The sequence below is a fragment of the Rhynchophorus ferrugineus genome, unplaced genomic scaffold (assembly GCF_030347505.1).
Source record: "Rhynchophorus ferrugineus isolate W39M unplaced genomic scaffold, kcgeb_rfMv2 rfM8, whole genome shotgun sequence".
Taxonomy (NCBI): domain Eukaryota; kingdom Metazoa; phylum Arthropoda; class Insecta; order Coleoptera; family Curculionidae; genus Rhynchophorus; species Rhynchophorus ferrugineus.
The window spans coordinates 25,323,963-25,344,533 of record NW_027472587.1 but is presented as its reverse complement, the minus strand read 5'-3'; the positions used below and the strand labels follow the sequence as shown (position 1 = coordinate 25,344,533).

The 20,571-nt window shown below is 31.3% G+C and overlaps 3 protein-coding genes across 4 annotated transcripts in view; all 3 read right to left on the bottom strand.

Annotated features, from left to right (window-relative positions):
• The window catches only part of LOC143200605 (orexin/Hypocretin receptor type 1), a 1,081,956-nt gene that overhangs the window by 136,803 nt on the left and 924,582 nt on the right, over positions 1–20,571 (bottom strand). Inside the window, exon 6 of the mRNA XM_076411106.1 lies at positions 4,757–4,931. Within this exon, the coding sequence (XP_076267221.1) occupies positions 4,757–4,931 (175 nt within the window). The remainder of the gene's footprint in view (positions 1–4,756; positions 4,932–20,571) is intronic.
• LOC143200604 (uncharacterized) lies at positions 15,519–18,739 on the bottom strand. Of its 2 annotated transcripts, XM_076411104.1 has the most exons (3): positions 18,488–18,618; positions 16,405–18,385; positions 16,249–16,342 (listed from the first exon to the last, which is right to left on the bottom strand). In XM_076411104.1, exons 1-2 carry the CDS (start codon positions 18,504–18,506, stop codon positions 16,443–16,445), a joined length of 1,962 nt encoding a protein of 653 aa, XP_076267219.1. In that variant the 5' UTR covers positions 18,507–18,618; the 3' UTR covers positions 16,249–16,342; positions 16,405–16,442. The 2 variants fall into 2 exon arrangements, with proteins under 2 accessions (XP_076267220.1, XP_076267219.1); XM_076411105.1 differs by having other exon boundaries at positions 15,519–18,385; positions 18,488–18,739.
• LOC143201047 (uncharacterized) lies at positions 18,751–19,817 on the bottom strand. Its single transcript, XM_076411893.1, has 2 exons — positions 19,191–19,817; positions 18,751–18,906 (listed from the first exon to the last, which is right to left on the bottom strand). Exons 1-2 carry the CDS (start codon positions 19,689–19,691, stop codon positions 18,751–18,753), a joined length of 657 nt encoding a protein of 218 aa, XP_076268008.1. The 5' UTR covers positions 19,692–19,817.

The following is a 20,571-nucleotide window of genomic DNA, read 5'->3' as shown; positions in this document are numbered from 1 at the left end:
TCTACACAAGAAATAAAAGTATTCCTGTTTCCAGCATGAAGAGTTATATGTCTGCAATGAATTGTTAAAAAAAGTTATGACTAACAAGACCCAATAGATAGTTATTCCGCCTTTTTACATCAACTATTGCTGTCTTTACACTATATTTATTATTATCTTGCAATGAGCCCAATGTACCATTCTGAAATATTTAAGTCTCACTTAAATATATAAATTGATATAATAATTTTTTAATGTGATTTTAAATATGGTATTCTTTTAAAAGCAATCTCTGGAAGTTCCATTAAACCCCTTCGTGGGTTATCTTTACACCATTTATATCCTATATTACCCAGCAGTGTATGAAGGGATGTTCCACATCCCTCAAATAGCTGTATATCTTTCGACTTTTTATGGATAATTTCCAGGCTAACAATTTTTTCTAAAATAACTGTATTAAATTATGTTTCGATTGAAAAATGTACTTACTGAAACACCAAACTGCCCGTATTAATATTCAGTGCAGCTGCAAGGCGCAAAAAATTTTTTCAATAAAAACCCAGGCGAATTGAAAGTTAATAAAACAAAGCGTTAAAACAACGTTTGACGGTTTATAACCCGTAATTATAATATTTTGAAGAATTTTGCTGACGTTTGACAAACGCACAACTTTTGCAAGCTCTTTCTTTTACATGATCGAACTTGTCTAATAGCATTCTATCTCTTTTTAAGTAGAATAAAATGAGCAGGACAACATTGTTTGACTGTAAAACGAATTTACAACTTTAGACAGACACATATTGACACAGGTGTCACTACTGTTTTGAATTGGCTATAGATAAAATAATCTTTATCTTGATTGGCATGGAACACCAATTGGTATGGGTAAAAGTTCGTCGCTCAATTTTTTTTGTTAATTTCCACACCTCTGCAATAAAAATATAAATAAGATACAAATCAATTAATTGTACAAAAAAAAATGTATATTTTGTACATGTAACTGTATTTCTTTGTTTAATGTTTAAGTGATATCCATCTTCTCTTTTCAAAATATCAATGAATACAGCAAAGCAGTGAAGAATTAAATAATAAAAATAGATAATTTTGGCAAAATTGACTGCGGCTTTAATAAGTTATTTCGACAAGGGACGAGACAACGAAGGTCCACTTTTTCCCGTAAATTCCATTGAAGGAATCCGTTTATAATATTTATAATTCCGCTTAAATACTATAAGTTGTTGCAATTTTATTGATAATATTTTTTTAACTGCGTGTTGCTCCTGCGATGAATATTAGTGTCGGTACTGTGAATAACATCGCTTACAAAAACGATACGTTAAATTCAACCAAGAAAACTTGATTATCTTGATATCGGCTATATCCGAGATCAAATATACGAAATGTATAAGAACAGTGAGTACATAAACTATTTTATCGATATTAACATAATTTAATAAATTTATTTCATAGAAAATAGTCTGCAAAGTATACATAAAAGAGTTAGGCATAAAGTTAGGTTAAAGGCATACAATAAGATCAAGGAAGATACATTATTTGAAATAGTGTATCTTGATGAAATTTGGATATTTCGAAATGGTTCATTGGGACACTCTTGGCAAGGCAGTAACAAAAAAAGTATAAATACAACAAGAATTGATGGAAAACTTAAAAGATATAATAGCACTTGATTCATATTGAACATTTCATGATAATATTTATTAATAATTAATTGTAGATATATTGTTGTTCATACAGGGAATAAGAATGATTTTATTCCTGGTGCAGAATTCGTGTTTCTCTCCAAATCCAAGGGAGACTACCATGGAGACATAAACTATAACATGTTTTTGTTATGGTTTGAAAATCATTTGTTAAAAAACCTGAAAGAACCATCAGTTATTATTTCGGACAGTGCACCATATCATAGTACACGGGTGGAAAAAAATCTCAACAATAGGCATCAATAAAGACTGTAATGAAGCAATGGTTTTCAAAACATGAAAGAGACTATGCTGAAAACTGAACTATTTCAAATTGTTACTAGGTATAAATGAAATATGAATGAAATGTTTCATTGGTTTTTTTGCTATTTATTTTTTTAGAAATAAGCCCGAATAAAGATCAGATGGCTGAACAATATGGTCACATAATATTATGACTTCCTATCAATGCATATTCAATCCAATCGAGTTGATATGTGGGATATCAAAGAATTATTATAATAGACATAGTGGTCGAGAAGGATATACCATCAAGAACTGTTTGGATATATGGAAGGAAGCATTATCAACCATAACACCTTCGGTTTGGATGAACTCGATAAGAAATACAGAGGAAGTAATTGATAAATGTTGGAATCGTGATCATGATTTACACAGATTGGAAATTAACAGTTTAGTGATTGACGAGAGTAGAACTCACTAAATGTATGCATATAATTAATAGAATATACCTGTAGGAAATGGAATTGTAGGGTGTGAAAGATTTGTGTGCACAGGTATGATTGTAATTGTTCGAAATTAAATATGAGCATTAGGTTAGAATGAATGAGGAGAAAATGAATAGTAACTGTTTTGGGGTAAATGCATTAGGCAGAATTCAGAGATTAATTTTATCAAAAATGGTGTTCACAGGTAGTAGTAGAAGAAATAAAAACTACAGTGGTATCAAAATGACATGGCAAGTAAACACACCATCGAAGGAAACAAGGACTAAATGTAAAAAGGTAAATATGCTCTCGAATGAAAGTAAAATACATTACTTTGATATATAATTGTTGTTAGGCGTCCAGGGGGATACCACTACTTAAAAATATTTACCTAGAACTCTACCTCATGGGTGGTGTGGAAAAAAGTTCAATGTAAACAAAACAAATCTAACCTACAAACTATTATATGTTCTTAATTATAGTTTTAAGTCGATAATATATAAATTAGATGTACTATAATGTTAAAATAAGTTATATTTTAAAGTAGTATTTTTGTTTAATTAATTTATTTAGACTAGAATAGTGTTTTATGTCAAAGCCAAACTGAACTAAAACTCATAGTTGATGCGGCAACATTGCGACGCTTTGACTTCACAAATTTCGATGATGCTTAAAAATACACTTTGAATAGACTATATAATGTGATCCCAGTAAGATATTGAACCTAATTCGTACCATTTTTTTTTTAATAATTATATTCGAGCGAAAAATGACAATTTATAAATGGTCTTAATGTCATATGTTATATGTTGTAAATCGAACAGTTTTTTTAATAACCACACAATTCCTAAGAAATTAATTTTGTTTAGGAACGGACTGGTCATTTTGGTTTTGTGATGAAACGCGTCAAATTACGTTTATTAATTTCTCTCTTTCGCTGTCGAAAATCTGAGAATAAAAGCCCCAATATTTGTTGCTGATATTCTTTTGGTGAATTCAATTTTCTCTCAGAGTCAGAATATATGTCTTTAGATGAAATATCGGGTATAGTTTGAACGTTTGTCAAATGACCCTATTATAATTTTTAGCCTTGCAGTATGGTATTCTCAATAATCGTCAATTGATGGTGTATGAAATACTGACAATGGTATAGAAATATTTAAATAAAAAATATCTGACTATTAAACGTTGAATGTCGCGTGGTGATTATTTTCAATTAAGAATTTTCCACAATAATTTCTTTAAATTCATAATTATGTAACGCTTTTGATTTGAACTGCTGTTCAAGCTTGGACTTAAACAGTATGATCAATTTACAAGACGAGATTAATGCTCTTACATTGGGAGACGCTAATAAACAAAGGTTGTTGGAATCTTATAATATACACAAAAAGATTAAGTAACAGTATTAAACAATTGTGATATTTAGTACATTTTAATTAATTCAAGAAGGACTCCAGTATTAAATACTCAGTTGGTTCCCAAGGACCTAATAGTGTAACAGTCAACCATTATTAAGGTTAATTAATAAGTTAATTAATAGTTTGTGTAATATGAAAAGTGAAACCCTAGATGGACTCTATGCATGCGTACGTCGGAATTTTTTATTTTTGATATAATTCATCTGCAATCAATGAAAATACAGTATATTTCCCTTTCCGTAAAAGGTGAAATTTTTTTTAAGAATATGTTGTATAATCGAGTGGTATAACAACTATATTTCGATCCACATAACATGTTAATGACTTGTGTAATTTATACAGATTCATTCGAGCCTGCTCTGGATGTTCCAATTCTCCGTAATAATTAGTTGCAGCATTAGTTTCTCTTCAATACGTCTATAGTTTGGAATTGAGTTTTATCTTGTAAAAAGTTTTATTATGGAGGCCTTAATTTTATTTATTAGTTTGTTTATATTTTGTTCTACTGTTTATGTCAGTTTTATCGTTGCTATTTTATTCTTTTATATCATAGCTTTTAACATATTAATGTATTAATGTATTATTATTTTAATCTTTGTTATCATTTGGAATGTATAATATACATAAAGTCTCAAACCTCTTTTTTTTAGTGATTTACATATTTAAAAATGATAACGTGTTGACGAGATCTTAAACCGTGATATTATCAATCAATTCCTTTAGATTGAAGTAATATTGGTGCGAATAATATACGTAATATTAACTTCTCAATTCTAATTTTGCATTTATTTTTCTTTTATTTTATTCATTTCATTTTATTTTATATTTCATCTTATTATTTTATATTTTATATTTTATCATTTATTTTTTCGTTTTATATTTCAATATATAGTTTCGCATTGTTAGTTTTAATATATTATGTACTTACCGTAGTATGGATAATAGATGAACTGGAAAGAAGCAGAAAGCAAACATCGCCACTACAGCCACTAACATTTTAGCAGCCTTCCTTCTAGATCTCAACTGACCCTCAGTACTAGTGTTCATGTTCATAGCGAAGGTATTAACAGATTGACCAGAACGTGTTGAACCAGTTTGAGTATCTGAAACAAAAGTTATTTGATTACTTATTATTATATTTTATTGAGTAACTGGTCAATTGAAAAGTCCCCGCCCTACCATAGTAAAACACATTTTTTTGGCAAAATTAGTTTTTTTATTCAACATATTTCCCTTCAATAAGACCCTCCATCTATTCGATACAATTTTTGTAGTACGATTTGTCTTTTGCTTCAAAATAGGCCTCACTTTCGGCGATCACCTCTTCATTCGACGAAAATGTATCCCCAGCGAGCATTCTTTGAGACCTGAAAACAGGAAATAGTTGCTGGGGCCCAGACCTGGAGAATACGGTGGCTGGGGAAGCAATTCGAAGTCCAATTCTAAATTGATTTGGGATTGGGATGGATTTTTGCCATCGATTTCACAGACTTGTGACACGGTGCATTGTCTTGGTGAAGCAGCACTTCAAACGGTTCAATAATGCTATGTAATAGTCGCTGTTGATGGTCCTTCCTTTTTCAAGGTAGTCAATGAAAATCTTTCCATGCGCATTCCAAAATACAGACGCCATAACCTTGCCATGCGACTGTTGCGTTTTCCAACGTTTTGGAGCAGGTTCATCTTATGCAGTCCACTCGGATGACTGTCGATTGGATTTTAGAGTTAAATGATGGAGCCATGTTTCATCCATTGTCATCTTCAAACACTGCTCCGAATCATCAACTTGTTTTTGGTAAAAGTGAGCTCGTGCTTTTACTCGTACTTTACACAGAGCTATCTCATACCCAAATATTCGTGAATGATATGATGTACATGTTTACTTGATATATTTGTCTCCTATTCATTCAACTTCAATTAACGGTCGTTCAAATTCATTTTATGGATTTTTTAAATGTTTTCGTTGGCAACAACCTCTTTAGGGCGTTCACCGTCTTCGGTGTTCATTTCACTACGCCTAAACTTAGCATATCAATCCTTGAATGTTGATTTTCCTAGAATAGTGTCCAGAATCTCCGCATCAAGCCAAGTTTTTGCTTCAATTATATTTTTTCTCTTCAAAAAGCAATATTTTATCAACACGCAAAATTCTTTTTTATCAATTTTTCACAATAGTAAAAGTAGCTTCATTCAACATGCTATAATTCACTAATGATCCGACAGCTGTCAAATTTATACACGCATTTTTTGAGGGTTATGGCTAATTAAAAAATATATGGACTTAATTCTAGTAGCGCCATCTATCCGGCAGGGTGGGGACTTCTCAATTGACCTGTTATGTTTATTAAATAAACTGGTCAGAGCTTGTTAGACATATAATAATATGATACAAACAATATATAACAATACATTAAATATAAATATTTATTAAATATATGAATCGAAGTTAATTCAAAATAAATTAGAACGAAATTTAGTATATGTTCTATAGTTCTATAGGTATAAGTCAAGTATGTGCCATAGTATACCAGGTCCATTATACCAGAATGCGGCATGCTGAAAGGGAGTTTTTATGGCTAAGGCAATGTGATATTTCTGATGAGTTCAGAAGTGTGTTTGTTATACAACATTTAAACTAAACAAAACTAGAAGTGCGAAACACTAGGAGTAACAAAAATGTACTAGAACAGTGGTTCAGAAACCGGTAGATTAGGGACATCAGACATTCATTTCCCATAGTGTTCACTAATACCATCATCATGTATCATAGTTGATTTATTTTGAAAATAGCTTATTGGGGAAGGTACTGGGGATATAAGTAAATTTTTATGTTTCTCTCGGTGACCTTTAACGTTTTTCTCTGATAAATTATCATTATGCATTATAATCAAAACATTGTTCGTCAATTACTGTAACTATTTTAAATTGAAGTCGTAATTTTTATTTTTATTCAATTAATTAATAGTTCAATTCTTCAATTCGGTTCAATTATGTCAAGACGTAGCGATAGTGCGGGTGAGAGAAGATGTTTGATGATATTCTGATACTGCTCAAACCAAGACTGACCCTTTTCTTCTCTATGAATATATAGCGCGTACCATCTTGAAATATAAAAATGTTGGCAACAATATGCTAGATCGAGATATTCATTCACAGTAATCCGGACAGTGGTGTGAAAATGAGATTCACAACCACCTCTATGGTCGTTGCACTACTTCTTCCGTAGCTTAGGGTTGACTTCCGGTATAAAGGGTTTCGCAATAGCAGTGTTGCCAACATGCAACAAGATATACTATATTGCATGGTGTTCATATTATCATATCAAATAAATCTTTTGATATCAAACATTTAAAATACTCAGCTATTTTCTTTATGAAATCTTCTAAGTCCAATATCGTTAGTTTGGGTTGGATATTGGGTTGAATCCACCTGTTTCTAGAAAGATGGCAGATTATTATGGTTAGTATAAAAATTACAGTTGGTTGAGCTCTGACAGTGTTTTGATATTTTAATAATTTTTAGTTACAAGAACATATTTAAAACTGAGACCAGTGAATATTTTAAAACTTTAAAATCTTTCTTAGGGCCGTCTTTTTAGCCATAATTAATCTATTTAGAAGTGTTTGTCTAATATAATCCTATAGGTAATATAACATAAGATATATAATTTATCATCCTATATATACAGAATGAATTTGACTCAATATTTTTTTAGAATTGGAAAATGAGGAGTGTTTTTGATTTATGCCTAATTTTAAAGAATAAGTGACAATAAACTTTTTTGTTGTAACTGTGAGCCCATAAATTAATTTCAACAGGTTTTTATTTTGCATAGATAACCACTACTTTTTTCCATAATTCAGACATTTTATGAATTTAATTTCGAAAGAGCGATGTATCTTTTTAGGCTCACTCCAAAAATCTAAACATATGCTCAGAAAGATCACAAATTGTATTTTGGAACAGTAGTTATTAGTAGGAACAAGGTCCGTAGAATACAGATGGTTGGGTAGCAATTGCCATTTTAATGTTTCTAATATATTTTCACCGATTTTGTTGTGGCAACACGTGGTCAAGCATTGTCATGCATAACATTGTTGTGCCTTTGCACGTATTTATGGTTTCATTAGGTTATAGCAGCTGGTCCCGCTATATACAATGCACTAGCTTGGGGCCATGGATAATCGGGTTTGCCATTTATATTGATGAGTGACCTGGTGGTCTCAATATATTTTTTTGCCTTTGGGTTATCTTAAAGGAGTTTATTGTTAATCACTGAGAATCTATTTTTTATCCCCAATAATAATACATGGAAGTAACGCCGCACGACCAAATGACAGTTTACGGAATTTAATTAAACGGAATTTATACGGCACAAAATATCCAAACTTTTGTTATTCTATGTTATTCAAGCATTTCAAGATGTTGTCATGCGTTACTCCCACTAATTCTGCACATCTTTCTTGGATTTTACGTGGATCATTATCGAGTAATGCTTTCAAATTCGTCGTCTTCTTTAAAACGTTGAAATTACTCATAGTATGCACATGTTGAAATCAATGGAGTATGGTTGCTGTAAGCTTCAAACAGCATTTAATACATTTTTAATTTTTTTCCCACAATTCGAAATGACACATTCTTTTTAATACACAATAACACCATCTCTTCCAAATATTTTAAAATTAATTTATAGGCTTATAGCTAATTTCTTAGTTGAATAAAAAACTAACATAATCGTATTGAAGAAACTTCTTATTAAGAATAGAGTTCTAGTATAGTTTAAGTATATTAGTATAACTTTTATTGTAGATAAGTTTTTATAAATGATGTTTCATCACATAACTTGTTTTAACTTCTTGTTGGAGATTTATTATTAATACTACGCAATAATAGTAATACAAAAATAGATTTTATTTCCTCTTATATTACCAGTGTTGTTGTAATTTGTTTCCCATTAAATTGTTACAAAAGTTTAGAAACCAATAAAATAAAATTTGGACACCAAATAATAAAAATTAAACCTTAAACTGTCGCCTATAAAATTTGTTTGCTTTAGTGTAATTTGAATATTCATGGTTCCCCGTAATGAAAGATCTCAATGAAATGACAGTTTTATTTACTTTTCACGGCTTTATTTTAGTGCCCCGTTATTTTTGAGAAACAAAAGGGCGTTACGATCAAGTAAACTGAAACCGTCTGAAATTCTTTTGTCGAGAGGAGCTTCGAAATTGTTTTTCATTCTACATTATTATCCAAGAAGATTTTGTTTGGCGTCTTTCCAATATCGTACACAATGTAAAAGACATTTACGGACGCTGTTAAATGTATTATTATCGGAAACTTAATTATATAACTGGAATTAAATTCATTTAGTATGATAACTAAATAATGCAGTCTAAGTTATATAAACGCAGTTAGTTTTAAATTAAATGACATCCCTTTGTATTAATTGCATATTGTTAAATTTTGTGTTACAGAAGTTTGAAAGTATTTTGATCATTTTTTCACTTTAAAAATGCACTGATTCGATAAATTGGTGGAACATGTATTAATGAAAATATTCTACATCATTTTCTACATTTCTTCCATATTTCTGGTGATACTGTGATTCATATTATGATAGTGATTCTCGTCGATGAATTTTCGCATATCTTTAGTGTATGAAACCATGCAAGTTAAGCCATTTATCATGAAACTATGATTTGAACTAGTGTGTGCTAATCAGAAGGCGCTATATCTGATAAGTATGTTGGTTCCGGCCGATATCCAATCATATGATGAATTTGTGTATATTACTGGTTATTACTGGCAACATAATGTCATTTAGTTTGTTCAATTACCGTCAGACATTAGTAGTAATATTTTCGTTGAGTTTTAGCAGCTCATAATATACTTTGCCTGAGTATTCGACCATATGCACAATAACACGTCTTGGCCATGAATATTCCACTTCACTGTCGATGTTAATGGCTCTTTGGGACTAGCTCATGACTTTTTATACTTAATTAGATACTCATAGTAGATACAATTTTCATCACGAGTCATTTACTGCTTTCATATATAGTGATGACTGTTTCGGTTCATTTTAATTTTACTGGATGTGTTTGATCTAAATGATTTTGGTCTTTTTTATGGTACTCTTTATTTGGAGTTCTTTTTAATTGTTCAAATAGGTAAATTTATTTAAATATTGTGTTTTTATAAAAATAGAAAGGCATATAAAAATAATTTTTATTATTTCATTTTATTCGTATTGGTGTATTTCCAATATCGTACACAATGTAAAAGACATTTACGGACGCTGTTAAACGTATTATTATCGGAAACTTAATTATATAGTTCGAATTAAATTCATTTAGTATCATAACTAAATAATGCAGTCTAAGTTATATAAACGAATGACGCAGTTAGCTTTAAGTTAAATGACATCCATTTGTATTAATTACATCTTACTGAATTTTGTGTTACAGAAGTTTAAATGTATTTTGATCATTTTTTCACTTTAAAAATGTACTGATTCGATAAAATTGGTGGAACATGTATTAATGAAAATATTCTACATCATTTTCTACATTTTTTCCATATTTCTGGTGATACTGTGATTCATATTATGATAGTGATTATCGTCGATGAATTTTCGCATATCTTTAGTGTATGAAATCATGCATTAAGCCATTTATCATGAAACCATGATTTGAACTAGTGTGTGCAAATCGGAAAGCGCTATATCTGAAGTATGTTGGTTGCGGTCGATATCCAATCAGATGATGAATTTGTGTATATTACTGGTTATTCGTGGCAACATAATGTCATTTAGTTTGTTCAATTTCCGTCAGACATTAGTAGTAATATTTTCATTGAGTTTTAGCAACTCATAATATACTTTGCTTTGCGTATTCGACCATATGCACAGTAACACGTCTTATGGCCATGAATATTCCACTTCGCTGTCGATGTTAATGGCTCTCTTGGACCAGCTCATGGCATTTTACACTTAACTAGATAGTCATAGTAGATACACTTCTCATCACCGGTCAGAATACTCTTCTTTTTCATGTTTGATAAGCAATGGAACGAAAAGTCAACGAAATGACGTTTCAAAATGACAATATCAATTATTTATTATTTATTATAAAATTATTTTCAATAAATCGATATGGAAACTATTTTTCCTTCTTATAGCTATTTTCTATCGTATGTAAACTTTTGAAAACAGTAGATTCATCAACTGTTAGGCTGAAAATATAATAAATATATAATATATCATATTATGATATCTTACAATAAATTTTCAATATCTTCGATCCTTTTTGGCCCACCAGTATGATATTTGTCATTAATATCAACCATAGAGTAACATACTCTGCCAAACATTGTAATTAATTACATATACCACTTGTATCCATAGAGCAATAGAGAGAAAACTATGTGAAGTCATTTATCTGGTTCTTTGATAAGGTTTGCCACGCAGGTGCGGCGCGCCATGTTTAATTGACTAATAAAATTTAAATAAAAAACAAGTTAATTTCTGAAATAAATTTTGGTAAATAAAATAATAATAACATATATATATATATATATATATATATATATATATATATATATATATATATATATATATATACAAGGAACTTTGGAATAAATCAAAATTATTTCTTCAGTCTTTTCCCTTTTTCATATTTGTTTGGTGCCATCAATTTCTGTTTTCTTATAATGAAAGCAAATTTTGAGTCTTTCTCTGTTGTTAAATTTTGTATACCTATTTTATCTTAGGCAATAAATTTTGCTCCAAAATTCCTCGTGTATAGAATTTCAGTGAATCCTCTCTTAATAAGTTTGCATTCCGGAGCTACTATTTTATTGAATTTGCAACTACTGATCCAAGAAGAAAAGTATATAGCCGTTTGCATAACTTCTTCCAGAACGGAATAAATTGTTAAATCAAAAAATAAATATTTGATATTTATATATATGAATAAACTGATTTGATAACCTGGGTGAATAAACCCAACTTATAACAAAAAAATATGCTGTAACGATTGTAAATTTTTACACTTAATTAGATACTCATAGTAGATACACTTTTCATCACCAGTCATTTACTGCTTTCATATATAGTGGTGACTGTTTCGTTTCATTTTAATTTTACTGGATGTGTTTGATCTAAATGATTTTGGTTTTTTTATGGTACTGTTTATTTATATGGTTCTTGGAGTTCTTTTTAATTGTTCAAATAGGTAAATTTATTTAAATATTGTGTTTTTATAAAAATAGAAAGGCATATAAAAATTATTTTTATTATTTCATTTTATTCAATTATTTTTTAAATAAAATGTGATATTTCCAAAATTTTACCATATTTTTTTATCTCCTGAACCTATTTACCTGCTTAATATATTCGATATTAATTCCAATAATTACGATAAAACTTAAGTAAATAAAGCTGTGTATTCGCACGCGCCACACTCGGACTATTCTCTGTATTCAAATAAAATGCAGCCAAAGTGGGCATGCGCCAAATTCGGATATGTTGGGGAATAATGTAGCCTCACAACACTTCCTAGATTGAGAATTTATTTGACTTATTATATTATCGATGGTATCGATAGTGGTTACAGCTTAGAAACTTAACTAAACAGAAGTAGCTACAGTTGTCATATTTGATGAAATGTACCTCAATTTAGGTAGGTTGTTAATTTATTTGATTCTTAAATATAAAACAACACAACTATTAATAGTTATATCATCTTATTTTAAGATTTGTTTTTAGTTTATTTTAAATATTATTAGTGGATTACGTGTTTTGGGTAATGGAGATATCTCTGTGATTACGTCAATGTTCTTTTTTCGGTCAAGGAAAATTAATGTAATCGTAATATTTCAATAAAATATGTTCAAATAGATTTTTTTATTTTCCAATGGAATTATAAGAATTTTTTTTAATTTCCCACTTTAATTTCCCACTAAAATTTTTTACTATACTTTGTTAAATTCCCGTTAAAGTTTTTAAGATTTGCGCTAATCATTTTCAAATATCCCGCCGTACCTAACTGTTATAGCGCGCATGCGTAAGCATTCTCATGCGGTGATTCCGTAACTTAGAACCATTTTTAACATGAAACATGCGCTTCTAAGTCTCTCTATCCTATGATGCTAATGAACTAATAATTTAAATTTTAAACGAACTTCTTCTTATGTCAGGCATACTGAAAATGGCTCTAACAATAAATAAATAATAAAAACACTATAGAAACAAAGTGAGTCAATCAGATCTCGTCGCGAATATTAGTATAGCGAGTAATGCAAGTAATAAGTTAAAGGCAGCGACATCTAGATGTTGGACATCACGAAACTTTTCCCGAAAATTTCCTATAATGTTAAATCTCTATTTCTCTGTCATATTAACATCACCCCTTTTAAATTATTGATATCAGAATTGACAATTAGGACATGACGGACAAGTATTACTATAAGTTTCTAAAACTGTTTGAAGAGGCGTAGGCAACAGATTTACTGAACAGTGGAATGAATGTCGAAAATTTAATCGTGATCATCATACTTTGCATTTACACAAATATATATCGCTGAACAATCAAATATTTGTTATTTATCTATTTTATTTACTTGGTTGTTGGGCAAAAAATAGATTTGTTAATTTGCAGTTGTATTTTCCTCTCTATTTCAATGTACTTACTCTACTATTAGTGGATCCGGTTATCGTAATACTGTTCCCCAAGGCTTGCAACATAATATTACTTCGGCGAGAAACATAATGAATGGAAAGCTGATCTGGAGAATAGGCTGAATTGTAAAACAATATGTACTTTTAATTCACTGATTTTACTGATTATTATTTGTGCAGATGATGGGACTGTGCTGTATATGCTAAAGAAATATTTGTTTTTCTGTTAATCGGATCTTTCTTCAGTAATGTTTGAATATAATATGTAAAACTAATAATAAAGACTCTCAAGAGAGATCCAAGTCTCATGATAGTGATGCCGAAGTTGTTTTTATTCGCATGTATGGGGTGCTTCCTGCTTAGGCGTCCTCATTGCATTACTAATGTCCTTCTACGCAGAATAAAAGCTATATATAGGTAGTTTATCTGCTTTGATTAGCAACATTTTTTTAGACAGTCTTTTGAGAAACTATCATCAAAAATAAGCTTTTGTAGCAACAATAAACATAAAACAATATGTAGGAGGCAGCATGGTTCGCCTTTCTAACAGTGAGACATTTAATAACAATATAATTCATCAACAATTTGTGGAGAAAGTGGAGAAAGCTACGGAAGAACTGGCAACAATTAAGAGTCTATGAAAGCAAAAGTTAATTTAATAAAACAATAAAAGAGCTGAAAAGATTCGAAATGATCAAAACCAAGAGATTCAAGAGTATTTGGAAAATTGGCATCCATCTGAGGTCCCAATTGAAAAAGTCCCAGCGGTATAAGCCACATATTAAAAACAATGAGAATAATTAGGATAGAAGTTATAAAGCAAAGACATTCTCTCACATTCCCTTAATATTACTATTATAAAAAACTTCCCGTCTGAGCTATGTAAAGATATATACTTATTCCTAAATTCCCCATTTTCAAATTGATTTACCCGCACAGTAAATTAGTATAAGATAAATTAAACTAATAATAATGAGGGCGACTAATTGTAAAAATGTTCTGGGATATGATCTAATAACTATCAGAGAAGGGTGTAAAAAATCCATTTAGACAATTGCTAAAATAATCATAATTTTCAAACAAGGAAAAAACTAGAAGATGTCACTTCCTATCGGTCTATTAGTTCTTTATATATAACGTCAAAATTGTTTGAGATATTTATATATAAAGAGGCTTAATAATACAACAGAAGATAGGTATACTATTTTTGAATATCAATTCAGATTTCACAATAAGTATGGATCTATAGATTTGAGTGCATGGACTGGTAAACAAAATTAATATAAAATTTATACGTCAACTCAAAGATAGACATTTTACTACATAAGGCGATGAACACACTAAATTACATCCAACATATTTAGAACGAATGAATCTCTATGCAAAACTTTCGCTGGAAGGAACATATAAAGAAGAAAAGAAAAGAACTGGAATTGAAATATAGGAAAATGTACTGGCTAATTGGAAGAAAATCATAATTATCAGTACATAATAAATTGCTGTTATATAAGCAAATACTAAAACCTATATGGACATATGAAGTTCAATTATGGGGATGTTCTGCAAAGAGTAACCTGAATTAAATACACATTTTTCAGAACAAAGTCCTGAGAGGTATTGTGGGTGCACCCAAATACTATAGGACTGTTTACCTACATCGGGACCTTCAGATACCCACAGTCAGTCAAGAAATCAAGAGAATTGAAAGGGGGCATGAGGAAAGGCTCCATTCTCATACGAATAATGAAATATTTCAACTATTGGATACCACCAGAACAGGACACAGACTCAAAAGCATCAAACCATCTGATCTTGTGTAGTGTTGTGTAGTGATGTGCATATATTAAAATACTAGCTGACCCGACAGACTTCGTCCTGTCAAAAAGATTTGTAATGTGGCAGTTTTTGTGCCTACGTATTTTAAAAAATTCTCCTGAACAGAACCATCACCCTGGTGATAGGGCGTTGTGAATAAAAAATAATTAAATAAAACATATATAAGGATTGAAAAGTAAGTAATCGCTTTATTGTTAATCATGTGAATCATAATTATTATTATTATTATCATTATATTGCTTTGTGGTATACGATGTTTTTTGTTTGATTACCTGGCGCATAGATAAACAAATCTGATGGTTTTCCAACACGGGAACAGGCAACATACAATTGACCATGTGAGAAACATGGGTTTTCTAGATTAATACCACAAACACTTAATGATTGCCCCTGGGACTTGTTTATAGTCATAGCAAAAGCAAGCCGTCAACATGTCTATAGGAAATTTGCCATTACCAATGTCAATGAGTTGTTTAGAGAATATGTTTCCAGATTGGTCATTTTGCAACTCGACACGCATATTCTTGCTTAAATGAAGTACTTTAACATGTTTCCACAAATTGGAGGACTTTAGACATGCATTGAGTTCATCAGCTGGCGTTGATCGTGGAATCACTGGCAATGTTTGACGAAAATCTCCTGCTAATAAAATCATTGCACCACCAAATCGGTTATTATTGCTACGTAGATCTTTTAAGGTTCTGTCTAAAGCCTCCAAAGATTTTTTATGTGCCATCGTGCATTCATCCCAAACAATCAATTTACATTGCTGCAAAACCTTTGCCATTGCAGAGTTCTTCGAAACGTTGCAGGTTGGAGTTTCATTGCTTTGCATATTTAATGGCAATTTTAGTGCTGAATGGGCTGTTCGACCACCTTCAAGCAAAGTTGCTGCGATTCCCGACGAAGCGAGTGCAAGTGCAATTTTATTTTGTGAGCGAATTGTTGCTAATATTAATGAAATAAAAAAAGTTTTTCCTGTACCACCAGGTGCATCTAAGAAATAAATCCCTCCAGTTTCATCATTTGTTACTTTCATAAGAGTTTCAAATACATACTTCTGTTGTTCATTTAACAGTGGAAGATTTGTTTGAATTTATTCTTTCAAAGCGTTGAGATCATACAGTCTTTCTCGATGCAACTCTTGGTTAAAAGCGTCATGCATTGGACGATTGGGCGCGGTCAGGCCTAATTGAATTAATAGTTTGTTTGACATTATCAAGCACATGTCCTCAATTGAAATCAATGCTTCATTGTAAATTTCTTCACTGATTTGTATATTTGGATTTCCCATTCTATTCCGTATTTGATACAAAATGTCATCACACATATAATCTTTGTACTTCATCCACAAATCAATTGGGTTTGATGGGAAGCATGTAGATATGATTATAGAAAACAATGTTCGTATTTGATGAGTGTGTGATGATATTACAGCATCATTGAGAGTTTGATCCCAATGAGCGTCATTTTCAAGCAATTGCAAACGTTGACAGGCTTCTCTGTAGGATCCACACAATTCACCATCAACAGTTCGTAACTGTTGGAATGATGTTGGGCCACGTACATTGACTAATAGCAGTCGTAAATAAAAACATTCATCATTGCTTGGATGTACTGAATAAATCCGGCCAATCGCATCGGTGGAATATACATCTGTATATCCTGGAACTGGTTTTCCTTGTTTCCGTCGTATAAATCTCCTTGAGGATTGATTCCAGGTATAATATTTTGGCATTTCAGAATATAGCAATGTTTGTGCGAAATCATCGTTTTGGCATGTCTCAAAAAAACTGGTTAATGTAGTAGATGGTGGCTGAGCAGCTCTTTGTACTGCGTTCTGTGCTGTAAAATACACTCTTTGTCCATTTTCTAAATGCACAGCTAAGTGAACAACAGAAGGGTGTCTCTCATGAATAGGAAAAGAAAATATTCGCCAAACTGCTTCATTACTACTGACATAGCGGCCCATTTGGTATTGGGTAACTCCATCATTAGAATTCTCTGCACCAATTCCAATCACAGCCATATCACTCCCTTTGGTTACATATTTGCAAATGTATTTAATCGATTTCACTGAATGGCAAGATTCAACGTTGATGTGTGCTTTGAATGTCTTTGATAAAATGGGTGAATATGGAACAATCCAACGATTATCTATTTCAATATCTTGTTGATTTAATTTGACAATTGTTGATTTTCCATTGTCTGCTGTCGATCTGCGACGATACAATGGATAACCGTCATTACCAGTAATTGTTTCCGATATTAATGTCCGTGGATATCGTTTTGAACATTTACCATCCATCATACACGGTGAATTTTGATTAAGAGTTCCACAGGGACCATGTATCATGTTTTTGATAACTACCTCATGCAATCCAGGATCTACTTGTACATTAGGGATTTCAGCTGATATCACTGCATCAACTTCATTTGGCCTTATCTTTTCAACCAACCAAATCAAAATGTGTGCATGTGGCAATCCTCGTTTCTGCCACTCCACAGAATACATCCAGCAGCGTGTCTCACCAAACACATTATGTTTTACGATGAAATTCATTAAAGATTTCAACTTTTGTCTAAAGACTCTGGCTGTAATATCATGACGATCAATGGATGATTTCCCAGGTAATAACTCCTGCTTAATTTCTATCCATTGCGGATTGCATGTAAATGTGATGAACAAATCTGCTGTACCATAATGACGAACATACGACATGGCATCTTGAGCATATTCGTGCATATGCCGAGGGCTTCCGATGTATGTTGCTGGAAGAATAGTCATCCGACCGACATTCTGTGCATTTCCATCAGTATTAATCGCATCTCGAAGGTGAATATACTCTTCAGATCGGAGTTTGGTTTGATTCAACCTGATGAATGTTAATCTCTCCGTTTCAATTTTAACATACATGTCATCAACATATTTGTGATATAATCGCCGACATTTCAATATGTGATTATCTGCATTTTCCCGAATCATTAGGCGGTATGAATAATAGTTCATTGAACTGACTTTTTTGTTGGTTTCAGAACCTGTAAACAGATTTTGTTTTAATAACATTCAAATATAAAATTAAAATACATAATATAGTGACTGAGATATTATCGCCATAGCTAAACTAATATTTTAGTTACCTGTAATGGGATTTATCATTTTTATTGATAAATCGTAGCCATCTTCACCTTGCCAAAATATAATGGGATATTGCAGTGCATCATATGAGCGGTGTGTTTCCTTTATAGGTTGTAATTGAAAATTCCGACGATGTAAAACAATATCACGGGATTCCAAGTTTTCTCCAACTACAACGATAGCAACTTCATCAATAGTTGGTGCATTAAAACGTCTTGTATGTTGACCTGCAGGTGTTTTATCAGCTCTGATTACAATTTTGTGATTATTCTACAATAGACCTTTTTACTAAATTGTTATGTGCACAACGCAGATCAATTTCTTGTGGTGAATTGCCCATAAAATAAATTTGCAGGAATTTGTTGTCGCTATCTGACACTGGTAACAGTGAACCTGCTCTGTGATATATTTGCCCTTGTATCTGTAAATAAAAAAAATATTATGGTGTGGTATAAATTAATGGATTGTCAATGATCAAACTTAAATAATATTTGATCTTAAAAAGTATATATTTAGTTTTAACTAATATCTATCAAATATAAAATATAATAAAAGTGTCACTGAAACTGAATCACCATATAATATGATGACTAAGTGATATATTTCGTAATGATTAAGAAATTGAAGATTAGTAACACATCTTAACTTTGGTGACAGAAAATTTTGTTCGCTAAAATAATTATGAGTAACTGCTATAATACATACCTTGAAAGTTGGCATAAAATTTTCCCGAACTGCATTTGTTGCCCCAAATGAAGTCATTTGAAAGCAATTGTTATATTGTTGAATATGTGTCAAAAAGTGTATAGAATCTGTTCCTATTCCTGAAACCAATGAGTACAATGGTTCTGGTGGTGGATCCAATTGTATCAATTTCACTTTACCATTTGCGCAACACAATCCATTGGCTTCGTTTTTGTATTTTAATGCCTTACAGTGTGAGCAAACCAAGTTCATAGAACCAATAACAACACATTGGTAGTTACTGTAGTCAATTGACACATCGTAACTGAAAGCAGCTGGATTCAAACTTGCGCGATTATTAGTTGAATGTCGCGCTCGCGCTTCACGCGTTTGTGATATCCGAATTCTTTCACGTTCATTTCCGTCGTCACGTTCTTGTGCAGTACGATTAGATCGGTAATTAGCTTGGTTTATAGCATTTCTGGTTCTTCTACCTAAATTGCTTCGTCTTATAGGAGGCATATCAAATATAAATTATTTTTTCACTAATCACGAACTAAACAAACACTAACTAACTAAACACTCTGCACAAAACACGATATACGAATTTGTTTCGTGTATCACTTGACAATTCATCTGTCATCTGTCAAAAGTCATCTGTAACAGACAACTTTTTTTTTTAAATTTGATATGACTTGAACTCAAATCCTTTTAAGCCGTACGAATTGTTTTATTTATTTAAAATTTGAATTAAATTTTAAACAAATAAAAAATTTTAAATAAATAAAACAATTCGTACGGATTAAAAGGATTTGAGTTCAAGTCATATCAAATTTAAAAAAAAAAAGTTGTCTGTTACAGATGACTTTTGACAGATGACAGATGAATTGTCAACTGATACACGAAACAAATTCAAACAAAAAGGGCTATTTTTAGGGTTTTTCCAGCAATAATTCTAATTTTTCTCGCCGTAAAAACCATCCCTGAACTTCAACGAACATTTTAAAAAAAGATTTGGCCAAATTGGTCCAGGCGTTGTTGAGTTATGCGCTTAGGAACATATTTTGCGATTCATTTTTATATATAAGATTAAGCAGTGACATGTATAAACATTATTTCACCAGAGACTGAGTTAGGGTCGATGGGTCCTCCTAGATATATACCTAGATTAAAGTTATCATGAAGATAAATTGTAGGTTAGACTGAAACGACTAGTAACAATATATTAATTAAATAATAAATAATAAAAAAATTAAAAAAATATTTAGAACTTCTACCTACAAGGAATTGTACTGGGTACGATATTGTTTCTCCTATATATAGGTCTACCGATCACAAAACTAGCCAGATATGTAAACGACACGGCAATATTAACTTCACATGAAAGTAAACTAACAGCATC

Excerpts from the sequence above, each read along its gene's own strand:
- LOC143201047 (XM_076411893.1), bottom strand. The coding sequence starts at position 19,691 with ATGCCTCCTATAAGACGAAGCAATTTAGGTAGAAGAACCAGAAATGCT. Across the intron at positions 18,907-19,190 it reads ATTTTATGCCAACTTTCAAG|ATACAAGGGCAAATATATCA; the intron begins GTATGTATTATA and ends TTTTATTTACAG.